Source organism: Psammomys obesus, unplaced genomic scaffold (assembly GCF_907164565.1).
Source record: "Psammomys obesus unplaced genomic scaffold, mPsaObe1.curated_primary_1811, whole genome shotgun sequence".
NCBI classification, from domain to species: Eukaryota; Metazoa; Chordata; class Mammalia; order Rodentia; family Muridae; genus Psammomys; species Psammomys obesus.
In genome coordinates this window covers 8,805,126-8,826,208 of record NW_026591598.1, presented here as the reverse complement: position 1 = coordinate 8,826,208, position 21,083 = coordinate 8,805,126, and the positions used below count along the sequence as shown (strand labels likewise).

Genomic DNA, 21,083 nt, shown 5'->3' with positions numbered 1-21,083 from the left:
TAGCCCAAGAGAGAAAACTAGGGCCAGTGGATGTGTTTCCAAAGCTGTAAGTTAGAACAGGAAGACTTCTGGCGCCTGAAGATAAAAAGAGGCAACCCGGAAAGTCCCATTCCCCCTTTCTTTTGGTTCCTGGAGGTTGGTAGATAGAGGCTGGACTCCTTAGAGTCGCTTAAGAGAACTCCAGGAATGGATGGGGCTGGCCTCTTGGATCTGGCCTCTTGATTCTAGGACCGCAGAGCCACAGCAGCCTGAGGAGCTGAACTGGCCGAGCCACATAGGCCTGCTGGTCTCTGTGACCTGGAAAACAGTCACAGCCACTCTCTACCCCAACCCTGCTGGGAGGACAGTCCTGCTGAAGGCCTCTGAGCCTCAGAGCTCTTATCTTCATCTCCCAAAGCCGGAGGATAATCACACCATTATCTGTGATAACCCCCACCACCACCTCCCAGCCAACTAGAATGTCTGGTGTCTTCAGCTTTTGATTGAAATTCTGTCAGCTCATTACAGACACAGTGCAGACGGGGGGTATCACGCTGATCTAGAAAAGCAACTGGCAGGTACTGGTGTCTGTGCTTAATAAAAGCAGGGGGAGAGTTATGACTTTATAAATGGAGTTTGTCTGGGAGATAAAACTCAGGCCTAAGATAATAAAAAGACCCACAGTTAGAGGTCTGGGGTGGCTGCTTCCAGCCCAGAATGGCAGCCCTAAAACGTTAAGAAACACAGCCTTTGGGCAGATCCCAGACACAGAGGAACTTGGCAGGGCCCCAACTTCACCCTGGCAAACAAGATGATCACCAGGGCCACCAGGACCCCTAGGTCAGCTTCTTTTGCATGCCTTGGAAAGCAGCAGATGCTTCCGTACTCAAACGAGTGAATGAATGGATGAATACAGACACAGAGCAGAGAAGTCACAGGGGAAACATGGGACTACAGTCTTTTATTGAAGCTTAGTTTCCTGGACTTTTGGCCCCAACTGGGAAAAAAAAAAAAAAAAAAAAAGCAAATTAAAAACAACATTGGCGTAGGATGTGACAACTGTCTCCTGGGGAGTGAAGCCGAGTGGAACATGGCAGGCCAAGGTTTGGAGGTCATGGGCCTCATCAGATATGGCCGAGATGGCAGACTGTCCAAGCTTCTTAGCAGGCAAGGTCTCAGGTAAACTAACGCTAACATACCAGGAAATGTGGGAGTCGAGGAATCCCTGGCACTGGTCCCAGCAAATCTCCCTCATGCTCAGTCTGATTCCACTTTGCAGAAACTGGGCTCACTGACATGGTGGCCTCGGTGCCAGGATGACAGGGAGTACCAGAAAGAGGCCAGCCGATGAGCACTTAGCACTGGCATCAGGGAGTAGAGGGGAAAGCCAGAGCTGAGCAGTCACTTACTCCACCGCCGCCACCACCAGTGCCCCCAAGGCTGTGCCATTCCATAGCCAGGACAGTCAAGCTTCTGTCTGCCTAGCTCCGGCTAGGGGAGGAGGAAAAGAGGAGAGGCCCACAGCCCTTGGTGTGCTCCACTCCCTTAGGCAGGTTGAGTCATAACATCCTCGAAGCCGTCATGGTGACGAAGTCCTCAAAGCTGAGCCGAATGTTGCCCTGTACAGCGGTATCCTTCTCCCGGAAGGCCTCAGTCAACACCTGCAGCTGGGTACACACCTTGATGAAGCAGTCGAGCTGCATGGCGGGAGTGGCAGAGCGCGAGCAATAGCGGGAAACCAGGAGCTGGGTGAACTGAGGGCTCAGGTTGTAGCCCATCTGGGACAGAGCTGCAGAGGAAGGACACGGAGAACAGAGGCCTGCTGTGAGCACCTCACTAGGAACTGCAGCACTGGCACACAGCAGATCAGGGGGCTTGGGGTGGGGCAGCAGCTCAGAAGCACGAAGACAGAGAAGTCCTGGGGAGCCAGTCAGATGTCAGGAGCACAGAAGGAGCTCTCTTTGGAGGTGCCTCCCCCACCCATCTCCTCACTGACAAGGTTCATGAGATCCCAGAGAGGCCAGTGGCCATCTGTGATACAGAAGGACGCTTGAGCCACTAAGCACCCTGGCGAGGCAGACGTCAGAGACAGGAGGATAGCACATGGGCCACCAGGCAGGCAGTTCTTGCTCGCCCTGCCAAACCTCACCAGCCCCTCTTGTTGCCACTCATGCAGGGGTGAGAGTTAACCTGTGCTTCTAATAAGGATTAAAGGTGGCCACAGAGGCCTCCAGCACATGCAGTGTCCTGTTTTAGATAAAGGCCATATCCTGGGGTATCAGGCCACAGCCTGCAGGCCGCTGAGATGACTCCTGCCTATTCAGCATTCCTCGCCTGCCCAGGAGCAATCTGAGCTCCCTGCTCTGTGAGCCCCTGAGCAAGAAACTAAGCTTCAGTTTTGTCACTTGTAAAAGGGAGACCAGAGGGATCCTTCGCCGATCTGTGTGGAATGGCAAACAGGAAGATGAATTTCAGGAACCTACTCCAATGCTTATTACAGTGCCTGGGGCATGGCAAACACTGATGCTAATTTTGTTATTGCTATCAACATCCACGGAAGGAGCCTGCAAGGCAGTGCTCAGTGCTGATCACCCCTCCCTCTTGGCAGGCGCAGACACGGCATACTCATCCCCATCCACAGAACTTCTGAGTGAAATGCATGGCCTGGACACAGAACCTGGACCCTGTGGGCAGCCCTTTCCTCTCTGAGGTGATGAAACTCCCCACCGGGCTCTAGGAGAACATTATCATTATTCTGAGAACATGAGCCACATTAGCCATTTGTCCTTGTAACCTACCAGCCTGAGCCCAGGCTGCAGGCCTGACCTCAGAGTCTGACTGGAGCCAGATGTGACACTGTGGCACCAGGTCCTCTTACCTACTCTGGACTCTGAGAAGGCCCTGGGTCTCAGAGTTGAAGAGGAAAGGCCTCTGGCTAGGTGGTGACAGAACTGAGCCCTGAAGCAGGGCTCTTTCCATGATGCATGCTGGGACCACAAGAAGGAACTGCACTGCCCTCCCAAGTTCCCATCTCTCAGAGGGGCTGTCCTACTCGGCACTGTCTGGAGTCCTGTCACCACGGAGCCCAGCACTGATTTAGACGCAGTGTTGCCTGGCCCTGGATCTTGGCTCAGATTCCATCCAGGGTGCAGAACTGGTGGAATGAGTGGTACAGGGAGGCACTGGGCAGTGAGAGCAAAACCCCTTGATGTGTTTTAAAGGCATGAAAAGCAGACTAGCTGCGCCATGCCCACTGTGCCCACCGGGCCCTTACCTTGCTGCAGCTCTGTGGAGCTAATGGATCCAGAGTGGTCCCGGTCATACTGCTGGAAGAGGCTCTTCCACTGCTGCAGGAATTTCCACAGGGCTGAGAAGCCAACAACATCGATGCGGCCAGACTTGGTCTTGTCAAACATGTCTGAGTAGGAGGAGGGGAAGGAGGGAGGAAAGCTTCAAGACTGCGGGCCAAGGGCAGCACTGAGGCAGCCCTTCTCCCAGGCTGAAGCAAAGCCCTGTGCCTGAGACATGGCACCACCAGCAGCACCTGCCCTCCCCACTGGCCACTGTCAGCCCTGTCCCATCCAGATTCTGCAGGGCTGATGGCTTAGCTCCAAGACTTGGGTCCATGCTGAGCCCCTGCCTGTAGTTTCTTACTAGGGAAGGGAGTGTCTGCCTGCAGAATGGGAAACTGGACCAGCCTGTAATTTATTGAACTAGAACTTGACGATGATGCCAGATAAAGGAGATCGCATCTGAACCCAGCTCCCTCCCTGGCTGTAGTTCTCTGCAGGCTGACTGCTTGCCCACTTCTGTCAACTGTCAGGGAGCTTGGACCCAGCTCAAGCCTGCATGCTCTTGGAAGGGCAGAACTCACTTATCATCATAAGGCATGTCTCATCATTGAACGAGGACCAGTTGGAGTTGACTAGGGCCTGCTTCAGCTCCTTGAGGGAGATGTAGCCACTGTGATCAGCATCCACTGACTGGAACCAGGAGTAGGCCTCAGGATCCACATTCGGGGGGACACCACCTGGAGGTAGAGGTGGGAACCATGGTAGTCAGACCCAGGCCAAAGAAATGCCAGGGAGCCACTCTGGGTACCTCCCTGGTCACAGGTTTTCCCTTCTGTTCTAGCTGTCTTTATCTGCCAATTTGACATGGCCTGGAATCATGAGAAAGAAGTCCTCTTGAAGGACTGGACTGCCCAGATGAGACTGGCCTGTGGGGGACTGCTGATTGTAAACTGATGTAGGAGGGTCCAATCTGTGGGTGGCAACATTCCCTGGGTAGGTGGTCCTGGGTTGTTTAAGGAAACTAAGGAAGAATAAAGCTGCAAGGGAGCCAGCAAACAGTGTCCCTCCATAGTTCCTGCTTCTGAGTTCTTGTCCTGACTTCTCTCAGTGATGGACTACACCCTATAAGATGAAGTAAACCCCTTCCTGCCCTAAGACCCCTTATCAGAGTTCTACCACAGGAACAGAAAGACGAGAACCCTTATCCACAAAGCCTCAGGTCTGCCTACATCCTCCACCACGCCCATGCCCTGCTCTGAGGGAGGCTTGCAGTTGATTTCTACCGCAGAGTCCTGCAAAGCTTGCGTGCAGTGTCCCAATAACTCTACTTGATTTTATACCCCTCCCCCAATACAGCAAGACATCTCTTTGAATGGCCTGAGGGAGCGAGTGATGAAGGTGGAGAAACAGGGTCAATCTTAGTGAAGCAGAGTTAACTGGCCACAAAAGAGGATTCTTCACACGAGAAGTATCAGAAACGGACGTGCACAGTATGGAGGGCGTTTGGAACAGAGGACAGGCAGGAGGAAAAAGGTTCACCTGACTGAAGGCCTAGTATAGGAAACCCAGCATGTTTGCCCACCTTAAACAACAGTGCACTGGTTAGTGTTCACTGGAGTCCCCAGGGTAAAGGAGCCTCACCAGAGGACTGCCAGATCAAAGCTCTAAGGGTCAGTGGAGGAAAATAAAAGGATACTTAATGTGACTTGCAAGTGGCAAGAGAGGACCTTGCACATTGACTGGCCTGAGAGGCAGGTAGCTCCAAACCCTGCAGCTCGCCATCTGACAGTCCAGGAAAACATGCCTGCCAAAAAGGGTCTAAGAATCAACTTTTGCAGTGAGGAGTAGGGACAGGAGGGTTTCATTGTTGTTGGTTTGTTTGTTTTTTTCTAGATAAACTTTTTTGAAACTGCAGGGTAGGAAAGAAGTCGGGCTGCTTTTTCTGAGGCCTAGAGTCCAGGGCTAGCTTTCTGGAATTCCATGGGCAGCAGGTTTCTTGAAACCTTGGGTCCATTTTATGGAGATGGGGAGTTTCCTTTAAGATTGGCCTGTGGGGGCTGGAGAGATGGCTCAGAGGTTAAGAGCACTGTTTGCTCTTCCAGAAGTCCTGAGTTCAATTCCCAGCAACCACATGGTGGCTTACAACCACCTATAGTGAGATTTGGTGCCCTCTACTGGCCTACAGGTGTACATGCAGACAGAACATTGTGTACATAATAAATAAATCTTAAAAAAAAAAAAAGATTGGCCTGTGGAGCTGGGCAGTCGTGGTATACATCTTTAATCCCAGCACACAGGAGGCAGAGGCAGGCAGATTTCTGTGAGTTTGAGGTCAGCCTGGTCAGCCTGGACAAAGTGAGTCCAGGACAAGCAAGGCTACAACAGAGAAACCCTGTCTCAAAAAACAAAAAAAGATTTCCCATGGGCACGTCTCTGAGACATCGTCTTATTGCTAGTTGACATAGAAGCCCACGGTGGGCAGTGCCCCTCCCTATGCAGGTGGGCCTGTGCTGAACAGAAGAGCTAGCTGAGCATGAGCTTTGGAGTAAGCAAGAGATCAAAGCAGCAAGCAGCACTCCTTGGTTTCTGCTTGAAGCTTCCTGCCTTGGCTTCCCTCAGTGATGGACTACATATAACCTGTAAACCAAATAACCCCTTCTTCCTCTAAGTCACTTCTGAGCATGGTGTTCATCACAACGGAAACCAACCAGAACAAGCAGGGTCACTGGGGAAGGAGAGCCACCACCACTGGCAGAAGCTTTCTGTGACAAGTGTAGCTTTGTGCTTTCATACAGAGTTTAGCTTTAGATTCAAGGCAGATCTGGATTCAAGTCCTGATTGCTTTTTCCTAGTTGTGTAACTTCAGGTGAAAGGAGTAACCTCTCTGAATGCCAACTTCCATATTTGTAACATGAACCACTTCCAAGGAGGAGTTGGAATGAATTACATGAGATGGCAGCAAAACAAAGTCCTCGGCAAAGGCTGGGATGGGGATGGTGAGACGTTTTCAGAGAAGGGGTGTTTCAGCTGTTTTTGAAGGAATGAGGAGCTGTGAGGAGGGGTAGGCGGCAGGGCTCAGGATGCCGTTACAGCACTCTGGGCACCCTCTGCTGGATGGCAGGCAGGGGCTGCTGGCAAGTGGGGTAGCCAGAAGGGCCCTTTGGGATCTTCTTGCAGCAGAGGAGCACCTCTGATGGTCAGCTCTGTCTTTTACAGGAGTGGTTCTCAAGCCCCGAGGTTGGACTCTCCAGGACTCTGTGGCAAGTGGTGACGGATGTATGCGGTACTGCTCCTAGGTGTTGCTAGCCACGCTGGGGCGGGGCAATGCAGCCAGTGAGAGGAAGCAGCAGAGGGAGGCTGAGCATGGGAGGCATGCCCCTCCTTCCTTCCCCTGCCCTAGAGATTACTGTCAGGCCCTGGGGGCCAGGCCTCTGAGTCAGGGCCTCCTTTCCCCAAGGACTTTCTATGAGGTCAGACACAAGGTTTTGGAGGATATGGAAATCCACTGCAGAGCTGCTGAGCCGGAAGCCAACAGCCAGATGCTTGGGCTCTGAGAAGATAAATACCACTGGCTGGCAGCGCTCAGAACCCCAGAGGTTTGGGCTTCTCCCCTAGGGCCACCTGCCTGGGCACATCCACTCAGCTGCTGCTTGCTTCCTAAGCACAGCATTCCCTGGAGGCCCTTCTCATGGACCAGGGCTGTTCCAGGCTGCCTAACTGGTGCTCGGCCTCCCGAGAATAGTCACTCTGGAAAGGAGCTGACAGAAGTTAGTCTGGGAAAAGCAAGGACTGACAACCACTTTCCCCAACCCTCTGCTAAGAGACCCCAACTCTCCAATCTCTGCCCTCGTCTTGTCCAACATCTCCCTTCCAGCCCGCATCTTTCTTTCCCCTTCTCCTCCATCATCTTGTTTGTCAAAGCGGCCCTCACATCAAATGCCAGCACTGCTCAGCCCTATAACCAGTCCTCTTACAGAATGCTGTCTGGCATTAAGTCCACGTGCTGAGCCCAGTGTTAAACTGCAGCTTCACATTTAATCCAGCCTGTGAGGCTGAGGCACTGTCCCTATTTGACAGAGGTGGACACTGAGCCTTGAAGAGGTAGTCTGGTCAGGTCAGTAAGAGGCTGACCTTTCAAGCTAAGCTTTCACTAATCATACCATCTTGTCTTTCTACAGATGACGTCAGTCACCCTCTTACAGGAACGGAGTTTCTTCTCTCATGGACTACATTGCTGTCGCCAGTTATCTGCAGATCTCCCTTCCCAGGACAAGCACTGTCCGCCCTCACCTATGGCCTGGTAGAGTAAGAAGCTCCCTATGACAGGCACACCATCTCCTGCTGGAGTCAGGCTCGACAGCGGGATATGCTTCAGCTAAAAGACCATACATAGATGAGCCATCAATCCTCCAGAGAAGAACCTTAAGAGATACCGCCCAGCCCTGCTAGCTTCTTATTCTTCTTCTCCACCCTAAGGACAACATGTCCCCCAAAGAGGATGTTCCTTCAGCAGTGATCTCAGAATGAAAAGACATGTGGAGCAGAAACTCAGCTACTAGCCTGTAGCTGCTAACACCCAAGCGGGAGTGAGCAAGTGATAGGAATGCTTGTTGAAAGCCAAGAGGACTTTGGAAACATTAGCCCAGAAAAGCTAACTGATGGACCCCTCATCCTGCCAGTACAGGCAAAGCAGGGAGTGAGGGACTGGTGGGCTAGAGACCGGGGTGCTTGCACATCCACAGGAAGCAACAGGATGGGACATGGATAGCTTAGACCAGCCAGAGGTTCTAGATTGGGTTCTAGATTGGGAGCTGAAGAGTCCACTTACCCTGTCCATAAGGTCCAGGCTGCTGGGCACCATAGGAACTTGGAGGAGGCTGACCGTAGGGGCCCCCTGGAGGCATACCCCCATATGGTCCACTCGGCGTTCCAGAGGGGAGTCCTCCAGCACTGGGGTATCCATAGGGTCCTCCGGGGGCAGGACCTCCGTAACCACCACCAGGGGGGAGTCCACTCCCATACTGGGCCCCAGGTCCAGGGTAGTAGCCACCCGGGGGTGCTCCAGGTGCCTGTCCTGCAGCTCCTGGGCAACTCTGTGGAAGGAACAGGCATGAGCAGGGTGATGGAAGAAGCCACAGCCCAGCACTCTACAGTCACCAAGCACCTGCCCTGCCATCCTTATGACGGTTTCTACAGGTGAGGCTGGACTTACAGCGCTTTGCACAGGTGGTCCTGAGGTTTCCAAGGAAACTACCAGTTACCCAAGGTCACGTACAAGTTCAGGCAGGAATCTTGTCCTCCTGACTCCTCTTTCCTGCACATCAAAGGCCCTACAAAGCGTCTGGGATCATGCCTAGCTTGCAGCTTTACCCCAGCCTCCAGTGTGTAATGGATGTGTAAGTACTTATATGACCAGGCAAGTGAACCAGGAGGAATGCTCAGCTGCTCCGCCTTCACCTGTAGAACTCACAGCACAAGTGCAGTCTCTGCCACACAGCCCTGGCCCTCACCAGCCACCAGTGACATGCCCACAGCGTGGACCCTCCACAGCAGCTCTTCTCTGTCTTCGTTAGCTGACCACACATGGATATTCCCCATTCTCATGACTCTGAGGCAGGTGGGGAGCCCATCCCTAGGGCGGTAGGGACAGTGGCCAGACACTACAGTTCAGCTTTGTCACCCACTAACACACGTCAATATTGCATTAAGGAAGGAGAATGAAGCAACTTCCTCTTCAGAGTAGTTTGAACAAGATCCAGCCCAAATATGAATCTTCCATTCCTCTCCCTCTGCCTTTTGTCTGACCCAAACAAAGAACAGTTAGTGCGTTAGAAACAGGATGTGTACTTCTTGGAGAAAAGCCCTGTATGGAAGTAATGGAATTCTATAGAGTCTTTATAGGAGGGAATGAAAGGAGTTTTGTCCCCTAAACTAGCAAAAGCTATTTGCCATTCTTCTGAGGTTTGTGAAAGGAAGTTGAAATTATTTTCAGATATAGATTGAAAATATCAGGGGCTTGTCCAGTAAGTTGGATAGCTCTGGTCTGTCCTGTTGAATATGAATCATTTCTCTGTTGGTTTGGGATGGGGGAAAGGTGTGTTGAGAAGAGACACCATTGTTGTCTAAAGAGAGAGTTCATGGCTGCAAGGGAAAGAGGCGTGTTCAAGATAGACAGAGCCGGGTAAATCTAAGCCTCTTCTCGAAAGCTGTCTTTGTTTCAGGGCTCTAGCCACCAGCTGTTAATTGTTGTAATGCAAAAGGAATTACTATGGAGGTGAGTTCAAGTCCTGTATGAGAGGCAAAAAAACTTGAGAAAGAGCCATTCTGGGAATTCCCAAAAAAGGCCAAATCAAACTGATACTGCTCAAGAGCTAATAAAAAGGATTTAACATTATTTTTTTTTTTGGGGGGGGGAGACAAACTATTGTAATCAAACCAAAGCAATTCTCAGTCATCAGGGTATAATGGAATAGTACAGAAGGCTGTTATTTTCCATCAGTAATGGTTACATAGTAGCGATGAAGGAACTCTAGGTTGTATGGCTCTAGGGGATGAAGACAAGATTAGCAGCACAGAGATCATGTAAATGCCTCCATTTACAAGACTTGGGGGGAAATAAAGACAGGATTTTTCCAGGCACCGAATAATGAATGGTTCTGTATGGTCTGCCTGAGGTTGTTCTTGGATTAGCTGACATAGCTAAATTTGCTCCCATTAATTGGCCAGTGAGCTCCCCATCGGGGGGGGGGGGGGCCTTCTATCCAAGAAAGTTTGGGTTGGTATTACTCATGGCCCGGAGGACAATTCAGGTACAGGGCTTACATAACCCCATTGAGATAATGGGTTAAAGGGAAAGGTAAAATAAAGGGTGGAAAAATGGCAGTTCAATTTTGGAAAACTACACATAAGGTTTTTGTACTTACAAAAGTAGGGAAATACTTTTGTCACCAACTCCTCAAATGTCTACAACTGGGGATTGAATGTGCCAATTAGAAGGCTAGTGTTATTTATCTATAACAGAAACACCAGCTGCTGTGTCCCTAATGTCCTTCGTGGGAATTTAGCTGACAGAAAACACCAACTGAGTCCAGCGTGCTCTTTGGAAGCAAGTTCTTGGCTTCATAACCATTATCAAGGGTGAGTGGGGTTGGATAAGGAATAATAATCAATGTTGTCAATTGAGTGGGAGTTGGAATTTCTTGGAGCAACTGGAAATAAACTAAAATATGAATCTGAACAGTGTGATCTGAATCAATGACATCTGGAGGAAAGAGATCTGGGTAGGCAACCCCCTTTTACAGTCCAGTGGAACTTACCTAAAATCAAGTCAAAACCTTTGTTGGGAGGGGTTTCCACACATCTGTGGGGGCCCCTTTCCCTCTCCTAATACACCTAATTTGTATCTTTAACCCTAGATAAATCTAGAATTACTTTTGACAATCAAACCTCTCAATGTTTTAGGTTTGGGGCGGAACTGGCTGTCGTTCAGCAGAGGCACCACAAGGTGTGAGTCCAGCCTGCGCCCCAACAGAGGCAGCACAGCAGCAGGGCACTGGGACCACAAGCTGGAAACAGATGGGGGTTCGCCACTCTTGGCATTCATTCTTGCTCCCCCAAACTGGATCACCTTCATTATCAACTCTAGATGTACACTGACTGGCCAAGTGAAACCATTTTTACATTCACAGCAGATTTAAGAAAGGGTTTTGCCATACTGAAGTTTGTTGGCAAGTTTTGTTTACATTGTTTTTGGAATGGCCTCTTTTTCCACGTTTGAAACACACAGCGGGCCACAAGGCTGCTGCCGGATTCTGAGCCCGCAGCTACTCTGTGTTAACGCTTTGGCAGGCTTCTATCACATCAGCATAGTATGAAAAGGATTAGCAATTACAGAATAAAGAAGGGTTTTTGTTTTGTTTTGAAAACAGGGTTTCTTTGTGTAGCCCTGGTTGTCCTAGAACTAGCTTTATAGACTATTCTGGCCTCAAACTCACAGAGATCCACCTGCCTCCTGGGCACTGGGATTAAAAGGCCCACCACTGTCAGGCAAAGAAGATTTTTGTTTTGTTGTTTTTTTCAGTCAGAATTTTCATTTTTGTGAGCTAATGAAAGGTAAGGTGACAGCAACTTCTTTATTATCTGTCTTTCAATAGCTTCCTGTGTGGACTGCCAACAAAGCCCATCAAGGACTCTGTAGACTTTTGTCTGATGGTAGAAAAGGACCCCGAGAGAGTATCAGGGCCAGGAACTTTGATCCCAGCCATTGTAGTAGCTAAGGGCTGCCAAGCTGCTGAGCCTGGGTTTCAAAGTTTCCTCATCTGATTAATTGATCATAAGTAACGTCTTGGGTGGTGGTGGTGGGGGTGCTACCTTTGGTTGCGAGCAGCAATGGACAGGCATTTGTCTATCCATTCCCAGAGCCATTATTGAACAGTGGTAAAAACTTTTATAAGGACTTGCCAGCCAAAAGTATTATTTCATGTATTTGCAATAACATGATTCCTCTGGTAAAATGGTTTGAACCTCATCCTCTGCAACATGTTTTGTGAGATCTTTGTATGTGGTGAATGGGGCCCTTCATGGGTGGGGTTTGGTCCTACTCTAATGACTGGAAATGCGGTCAGCAGGCTACTTTATGGACGGGGATACTTTACTAGGTTACGAGTTGCCAGAGAATTAGAAAGAGGAAGTGCATGAAACTCAGTAGGAGACATTCCCGGGACACCTCTTTTTCTTCGGGAAAGGCTATATGGCTAACCAACTTGGTTCCAGAGGATTAAATGTTTTGGTTGAACTGGCTGTACAGCAATGCAATTGGTCACCAATTCTTTCCCAAGACTGCTGAATCAAGTGTCCTATGGTTAGGATACCTGAGACAATATACCTTAATAACAGTCAATAGTTGATAAATTCGTCTTAATGACATTTTAGCTTAAATCCCTTTAAGTAGTTCTCGGTTGCTCTGCATGTGCTTGAGTTTCAGGAGACAGAGTTCCCCACAGTAAGAGCAAATTGAGAAGGTAGAGGCACCAGGCTTTTGGGAAAGCCCACTTGCTCCTTGTGACTGATTGAGAAGTGGAAGCAAACTGGGCTTGATAGATAAAGGAAAAAAAAAGGTAAGCATGGGTGTGTATGCATCCCCTGCTCCTAAGATCTGCTTACTAATTTAGCCACTCTGAGACATCCTGATCTCCCTTGACTTCGGGATGTCTCCACCCTGCACGGTGGGAAAGGAAGGAGCTTTGGGGGAGATTCCTGTTGCTCTCGGTCTCTTTTAGTAACCATGATGCCCAAAATTAAAAACCTCTTTTTCTGTGCCAGGCAGTGGTGGTGCACACCTTTAATCCCAGCACTCAGGAGGCAGTGGTAGGTGGGATCTCTGTGAGTTTGAGGCCAGCCTGGTCTACAGAGCGATTTCTAGGACAGCCAGGGATATATAGAAAAACCTTGCCTCAAAACAAATGAAGAAACAGAACAACACCAGCAACAAAAACTCACATAATAAGGAACGAAAATGAAGCAATTCCTGTTGCAGTGACTTGACAAAAGCCAGGCAAAATGTGATTTCTCCACTTCTCCCCATGTCTTCTGTTGGATTTTAACAAAACTATTTATTGAACAGCAGAGAAAATGGCATATGAAGAGAATGAAGGGCACTTCCTTCCTTCCTTTTTCCTTTCTTTGATTTTTTTTGGGGGAAGGGGGTTTCTCTGTATAATGAAGAACTGGATGTCCTAGAACTCCCTCTGTAGACCAGGCTGGCCTCAAAGTTGGGGATCCTCCTGTCTTTGCCTCCCAAGTGTTGGGATTAAAGGCATGGTGCCACCACTCAGCTCTTAAGAGATACTTTTCTATAGAGGGTTTTAGCATGGTTTTACAAAGTTTTACTTCACTGGCCCAGAACAGTGCTCAAAACTGCTCACAGGTGTTGGCTGTTTCCAGAAAATGACCACCACATCTAGGTCAGAGACATGGGAACGTATATAACTTAAAAATAAAGCTCTGCATTTAGCTTGGGTGGTAAAAGTTGACTGCATGGGGAATCCAAGGCAGGTAATGGGTGGTTACACTGTTCTCTTAACAGCAGGTTAAACTTTACACAGGCTGAGCATGCAGTTGGGCGGCAGACTGAGTACGCACTCGGGTGGCAGGTGATCTCTTCGCTGCTAGTCTGGAAAAAGTTCAGTCTCTGAATGAAGGAGGTATTTTCAGGAAAATGTATCAGCACACTGACTGAATGATTCAGCTTCACTAAGTCTCTGGATCCTTAGATACAGCGCCTGCCTCACCCTGCCTGCTATGTGAATGAAATGAGGCTCGTCACACGCAGCCTGATGGGACAAGAACTTGACATGCAGTAACTATTAATGACAGTGCTCCTCTAGAGAGGAGGAAACTCGAGTTCAGAGAAGTTGCACTTAAACTGTGCGGAGCCAGGTCCAGAAACCAGAAGAGACCTATAGCTTTTACATCCCCTCTCTTGTCCACCTCTGTGCACTACTAGCTCGTGGCCTTGGAGGCCCAGTGTTCCATTTCCCATCCCTATAAGGGTTTGGCAGAGCACAGAACAAACAAACATATGCATTATTTGTTTCTTTTTATGTACTTATCTATCCCTCTTCCCCCAAAATTGCTTTGATCAAAGCTAGTAGTGCCATGTTGGTCTTTGAAGGATGTACAGGTATTCCCCACCAAAAGGAGGCAAGGGAACACTGTAGACACAAGAAAACAGACAAAAGCACAGACTTAGGAATAAGCATGGTGTGGTCAGGGAATGGCAAGAGCATGATGTGACCCCAGAATGGAAGGCCCTTCAACAACCTCCTTAACCAAGCACCTCTCTTGCTGTTTTTCAGTTGGAGGGTGAGTTATCTGTGCCTGTCCAAAGTCTCCCTCACCCAACAATAAGTTCTCTAGGGACCGACACAGAGTTCCTTTCTTCGTCATCATCATCATCTCCATCCCCCAGGCCCAGCACAGTGCCTGGTACCTGTAAGCCTCTATAAATATGTGAACAGATAAGCACCGCTTTGCAGAGTTAGGAATTTATGCTGGAGAAAAAAGAGCACCACGGAAGCGTTTCTGATGGAGAAGGAATGTGCTCTGAGCCTTGTTTGGAGAAATAGCCAGTGTGGGTTTGGAGGATGAGCTTGGGGGTGTGGGAGGGGGGCAGTAGCCCAGGTGCTGGGCAGGCAGAGCATGAACCAGACAGCAGGCGCACGGATGGGAAGATCGGGGTGAATTCTGAAGCTATTTCAGAGATAGACTAGACATGACTTGGCAAGTAATTGGATTAGGCAAGAGATGGAGGGGGAATGAAGAGAGCAAAGTGTTTGGAATGACTCAGGTTTTTAGCTTCCACATAAGGAAGAAGGCAGAGCTACCGACTAAGGCAGAACAGGCTGGGGAGGAAGAGTGTGTAAGGCTTTGGGCTGCACCCAGCGTCACTGAATTGCAAGTTAAGGTCTGAACCAGAAATGAGAGATCTCCAGAGAGATCTCGGACTCCATGTTCCACTGCCAACCCTTTCCAGACATTTCCTAGCAGTATTTCAGACCCATAAACACGAGACTTGGGGCGGAGGGCAAAACACAAGAGTTCAGTAGCCGTGGTTTCTAGAGCATAACAGAAAAGTATCTCTAGGTTCTGGCTGATGGAAATAAGTTCTATCTGACAGTTTTCAGGGCCGGGGGACACAATTAGTGAGGCTTGGGAGGTGCTTTAAGTTCAATCCGCTCTCACTGGTTCCTTGAACCTGAGAGCTAAACGCTCATCCCCATTTTAGAGATGAGAAAACAAATGCCCAAAGTTTAATATATTTTAACTCAAGTGGTTAAAATGAGAAATGGATTCAAAATAGTACCTGCATATATGAGGGCCTAGCATATGCCTGTGCCAGGTTGCTGTGCTAAAAACACCTGTCAAGTAAGACATCTTTCCACGGTGGACATGGATAGTGGGAAAGGCTGGAGGTGAGCTTTCAGCACCCAGAACAGAGAACCTCACATTGCATTCTTTTTTCAGGGTAGCACCTAGACCCCCAAGGCAGTTCAGTTCAACTTGCCAGCAGAGTCTCTGTTTGCACTCCTGCAGGCGACAGAGAGCTCAGCCCCTCCCAATTCAGATATTCTTGTGTTCCCTTTTAGCTCCAAGGGCTCATTTTTCTTCCTCCGAGTCCCTGAGAGACTCAGAGGTATCAAAGTGGATCTCTACTGACTCCTGATGAGGAAGGGGCGGAGACCACATTGCAAAGGCAAGCCTGCTCAGAGCTACCTTTCAAGTGCCTGATGGAAGAGACAGGAGCCTAAGCGAAGGGGTTAAACAGCCACAAGAAGACAGAAGGAATGGGCTGGGCAATCACCAGCAGCGCCTTCTGAAATATTTAAAGGTCAGAAACATGCAACCAATGAACAAGGAGCCAGGAACTGTCCCAAGACTTTAATTACCACTTCTGCGCTGACACGCCAAAATCTCTTTCCAGCTTCATCCCCTCTGAGCTGCAGACCCACATACCCAACAGCCTCCTGACCTTCCCTCCCACCTTGTGCATCTCTCTCTGTCCTCATCTCTAGCGCCTCCCGCCACACACTCATCCAAATCAACGCCTTCGTGCCTCCCTTCCTTCCCCTGTCACCCCAAATAAACAGCACGTTCCTTCAACTCTTCCTCCCAACAGCCTGTCACCCAGTTCTTAACAGGCCACCGTCCTATTTAGTGGAGAGGACTGCAAGAGCTTGGAAACTGGCCGCCTCGCCTCAGCCTCTCCCACGTCAATCTCTTCTTTCAAGGTCCCATAGTTAGAGCTCTGCCGGACAAATGCAACAAGCCCTTTCGCCATCTCCCCTCCCTCAATACTCAGACAGTTCAAAATGACATATGGGACCTTCTGGGATCTTGCTTATGGTTCTGGTCTTGTTTTCCTGCCTCCTGGCCCGTCATCATTAAAACCAGACTAATCTTAAAACTGCCCCCAGATACTGGACTTTCGTATTCTCTACACAAGCTCTCATGTAATTCTGATACAAACCTACACTAAGAAAAACGTACTATGGCATGTACTTTCTTATTTGCTTCCTGGTCTCTGCGAAGTCATTTCCTTAGCTCCCATACATTCCCCCGCCCCTTCCCACATCTGCTGGTGATTCTTCCCGGCCCCACCCACGCTGGAATGGCCCTCCTACACTATCCTAATACCTTATACCCACTCCCACCCAACACTTAGAATCTACATATCTGTACTGCCACGGTCCCACTCTGAAGAAGGGGAAACTGAGCTTTGGGTCTTTATGACAAATTTCTGTAAGCACGTGGCAGAGCAGGGATGTGAAAACCAATCTCTTAAGCTCTTACTGCGCCAGAGGGTGCTTGTCTTTTACTACTCCAACACCCAGATAGCATTTGGGCACCCTGGGCCGGAGGCAATGGAAAATTACGGGAACTGGGACTCCCACCGATGGCTGTAATCCTCCAGAGCCATGCAGAGGGTAGAAGGCAGGCAGAATTGCTGAGCCTTTGCACGACTTGACTTCAAACAACCGCTTTTCCTTTCTTAGAACAGCTGGGATGAGGAGGCAGACAACTGTAAGGTGGGGATGAAAGCACCACTTCTCTATTCCTGACACTTTCTCCTTTTCAGTGTTCTGCCCTGAGCATAAGCCCAGGCAGTGCGGCAAAGCAACCCTCAGGGCGGTAACGGCCCATACACTGCCATAGCCTATGCGCCAGCAAGTGCAGAGCTCCCTGGATGCGTTACTGTATAGTCCATCCTTTTCACAGGTGCTGTTCCCCCCTTCTGTAGGTAAGGAAATGAAGGCTCAGAACCCTTAAAGGATCCACCCGAGTGCGTAGCACTTATCAAGTGGGAAGAGTCGGATTCTTGGCCAGCTCTGTGTGTCACTGCTTCTGGAGTGTGTACACGGCATCCCCACCGTTTATTAGGACACGGATTCTGGGGCCAGGAGGACAAAGACAACCTGCCTGCATGGGTCCTCAGCACCTAAGCGAAACAGCCAGGTGTGGCAAAGCGTGACCGGGAGGCCGAGCCAGTGAGGACCCCTGCAGTCCCTGGCCAGATAACCCAGCTCAGTGAGTCCCCACTTGAGAGTGACTGGGGCAGCTACTCATTGGCACCCTTTGGCTTCTAGATGCTCACACACACACAGCCCTCATGATTGGGAGGTGTGATCTGTGCCATTCTAAGCTCGGACCAGGTCTTAGGTGGGACCCAAATCTGTCCTTTAAACGAGCTCTCAGGCAATTCTGATACCAACCAGCCACACACACACACACACACACACACAAAGTACTATGGTGGGTTGGTTAAGAGCACTGGCTACTCTTCCAAAGGACCCGGGTTCAAGTCCCAGCATCTACATGGCAGCTCACAACTGTCTGTAACTTCAGTACCAGGGGATCCAACAGCCTCACACAGACACACATGTGCAAAACACCAATGCACATGAAATTTAAAAAAAAATAGATATATTTTAAAAAGTTCTTTTAAAAAATGTACTAGGCGATGCTTTTCCAACTTGAGCTCCTCTGGAACACCAAATTATCACATGCACACACACACACACACACACACACACACACACACACACACACCAGACATAATGCAAAACAGATGGGGTAGGGTGTTCCCTGGTTAAGTAATTTTTTTTTTTTTTCGGAAATATTGCACATTCTGTCTTTCTGACAGGTTTACAGTGATCATTACCAAGCTGTATTTAACAGAGCATTTCCCAAATTTGCTTAACCACAGAGTCCTCCTCTATTAACAGCACCCGTTAACATCTCACGAAACCCGGCACGGGGAAGGAAGTCTGGGAAACACTGCCGTCATACTCCGTCTCAGCCCACACTGGCCCCTCTACTCCCTTCTGCTAAGTCTGCCATAAAAGGAAGTTCAAAGCTCTAATGGCCTCACCCTCACTTGCTATGTGTGACCTTTAAGCCTCTCAGGGCTTGCTCCTCAGCCGTACGTCAAAACAGCAAGCCTTGGATGCCTACAGGGTCTTCGTACCAGCATAGTGGAGGGGGTCCAACTGCTGTGCAGGGGCCAGCACGATGACTCAGTGGCTAACGGTGCTTGATGCCAGGTCCAAGGAGTTTGAACCTCAGGAATTCCTGTGCATGGGCAGAACTCTAGTTTCCGCCCCTGGCCCCCATACACACACAAAGCAAATGTAAGAAATGCTGTAGTAACTGGATAGGACTATCCATCTTTTGGCTTGTGACTATGGTCAATCAAGGCTTGCTAATAACCCATTTGGTTCCGTTTTCTACTTTTCTTGCATGAAATTAATCTCTTAAATTACTCTGTTATCAGGACAATTATTTTGTCCAGTGTGAAGGGAGGGGGCAGCTTTGAAAACTCCTACAGAGTAATATTACACTTAACTGTATAGCATATCCTCTACAAGAATCACACAGTTCCTCCTAATAACTCTGTGAGGCGAGGACCACTATGTGACCCGTTTTATGAAAGGTAACTAACTCAGAAAAACGACTTAAAACTAGTGTGGCCGAGACATGATTCTACTTTTGACTCAAGACTGCATTTAACGGCCTCCCCACTCTTGTCGCCTGGCTGATTAAAACATCGCTATCACGTTCCCGGCTGGTGTGAGGCAGGCTCTAGCAAGGGAGGAAGACGCACCTTGCAGACAATTCAGGTTCTTGGGTCTGCCGCCTAACTACCTGGTGACTTCAGATAAACCCTGTCTTCTCTGTGTTTCACTTTTTCTACCTGTGAAATGACGCGGGACTACCGTGAATGGTGTACGCATCTCACTTCTGGCACCTCCTCCCACTGACTGTCCTGATTATTTTGTCGCAGTACGAGCTGGGTGAGTCGGGAAACCTGTTTTTATCCCACGCCCAGAAAGAAACCAGGGGACCAGAGCTTTGCCAGCACAGAGGACCCTGCCCCATCGGAGACTTGAAAGGTGAGCCTTGATCCGGCCCAGCCCGAATCTACCTATCCAAAGCCCCCAAACTCTGGCTTGAGCGACGTCAGAGGGGACGCGACACAACCTCTCGAGTGGTCCTAGGTGACGTGTGACGAGCGCGACAGACCGGCCGCCTTTGTTTCCCGCTCACGCAAGGCCTTTCTGAGGTGAACCTCTGCGTGGAGAGGGAGCAGATAGAGCGAGGAGAAAGAACCGAGGATGGAGAGTGGTCCCGGGCCTCTAGACAAAGTCCAGACATTGATGCAGCCGCTACAACTCACCTGCCCGTAGGGATAGCTGGCCATGGCGATTATGACGTCATACGGTGGTGGGAGGCAGGGCTTCCTGCCCGCCAACGCCTCTCTCGTTGGGCTTGGGGGCGGGCCCACTTGTGACTGGCCGGTAAGGCTGTCAATCTTCCGGCCAACAAACGGAAGTGCTACTTAGGGCGATGGGCGGCTACCTAGCAGAGGGACTGGAGGAGCAAGAGGGGTCGGATAGGAGTGTCCGGAAGTGTTGGTGGCGGTAGTGGAACGCTTGTTTTATTTTTTTTGTGTGACCTGGAGCTGACCAGGTATCTGTTGGGTAGACCGGGTCGGTTGTTTCTGTGGTGGCCATATTAGAACCCGGCAGATCGGACACTTGTCAGTTACATCACGTTCTCTGATCATTTTATTTTGACACCCAGGCGGTTGCCATGGCAACTGGGAGCTGGAATGCAGGTGCCATATAGTACTTGGGTGCTAAACAGGTCTTTAGACAGTGGAGAAAGGTGAAGCCTCCAGAGTAGAAGGAAAATTAAGACGACCTGGTGTTTCTTTCTTCATAAATGAGGAAACTGAGGTCCAGAAAGGCAATGAGTTATTTGCCTAAATTCACAGTGAGTTCACAACAAAGTGCGGCCTAGGATTAGTGTTAGTGGATGGTTAGTGTTAGTGTTAGGTCTCAACAAGGAGCTCTTGTCCCCTTTGTAGGTCAAATTCCAGTTCCTAAGTAACCAACATCATGTACTTATCTCTTGGGGTTTAGGTTCTATACTTGTTTGCATGCTTATTTGATTAGTTAAAGTCCCATGTGGCCTGGCATGGTGGCACATGCCTTTAGTCTCAGCACTCAGCAGGCAGAAGCAAGCCTATCTACATAGAGAGTTCCAGGCCAGCCAAGGCTGCCTAGTGAGGCCCTGTCTCAAAAAACAACAAAAAAACCTCCCATGTGGACAAGAATTGTGTCCGGTTTGCTTGTAATTGTTTACCCCGTATCTACAGTGCCAACACTATACTTTTTAAATAAATGAAAAAGATTTATGAGCTGTCAACCAGCCAGGCCAGTTTACCATCTAGCCAGGCACTTTCCAAAACCCTGAGTGTTAATCATGTCCACAGGACAGCCCACACTGCACATTCCTCATCCACACCTGCAAAGGAAGACAAATATGCTCCCAGGCCCTTCATGATCTGGCCTAGCCTTACCCAGTCTGTGTCCCACTCTATTTCTGTGCTCAGTCTCCCTCTTCAACACTTGCTTTGGTGAGCAGATCTTGTTCCTTTCCTTTTGTAAAATCAGTTTCTAGCTATGTGATCTTGTGAGTGCTGTGTTACTTCTCTGAGTCATGGTTCTCTCCTGTCAGTTGAAACAATGTTAACTTGAAAATGAACTTATTAGAGCCTCTCAGACTCAGGCTTAGGGCCACACCACTCATAGAGAGACCGGTGGCCGTCTGGCACTCAGTCCTTCACAGCCACCCTCCATTTAACCTCCCTCATGGTTCCCAGCTCACTGGCCAGTCCCACAGTCTCACTTTGCACCTAGTCCTGCTGCTCTAGGTCTAGCCCAAATCAGAATTTTCTGATGATTTCCA

At 49.4% G+C, this 21,083-nt stretch overlaps 1 protein-coding gene across 1 annotated transcript; it reads right to left on the bottom strand.

Moving 5' to 3' along the window:
- Positions 1-922: 922 nt before the first annotated feature.
- Positions 923-19,548, bottom strand: Pef1 (penta-EF-hand domain containing 1). The gene is made up of 5 exons (XM_055611509.1): positions 19,507-19,548; positions 8,101-8,365; positions 3,854-4,009; positions 3,254-3,397; positions 923-1,768 (listed from the first exon to the last, which is right to left on the bottom strand). Exons 1-5 carry the CDS (start codon positions 19,528-19,530, stop codon positions 1,539-1,541), a joined length of 819 nt encoding a protein of 272 aa, XP_055467484.1. The 5' UTR covers positions 19,531-19,548; the 3' UTR covers positions 923-1,538.
- Between the last annotated feature and the right edge of the window lie 1,535 nt (positions 19,549-21,083).

Coding starts and splice junctions, on each gene's coding strand:
- Pef1 (XM_055611509.1), bottom strand. CDS start 19,530: ATGGCCAGCTATCCCTACGGGCAG. Junction 8,366..19,506: donor CCAGCTATCCCTACGGGCAG/GTGAGTTGTAGC, acceptor TTCCTTCCACAG/AGTTGCCCAGGAGCTGCAGG. Junction 1,769..3,253: donor CTCCACAGAGCTGCAGCAAG/GTAAGGGCCCGG, acceptor CTTCCTCTGCAG/CTCTGTCCCAGATGGGCTAC.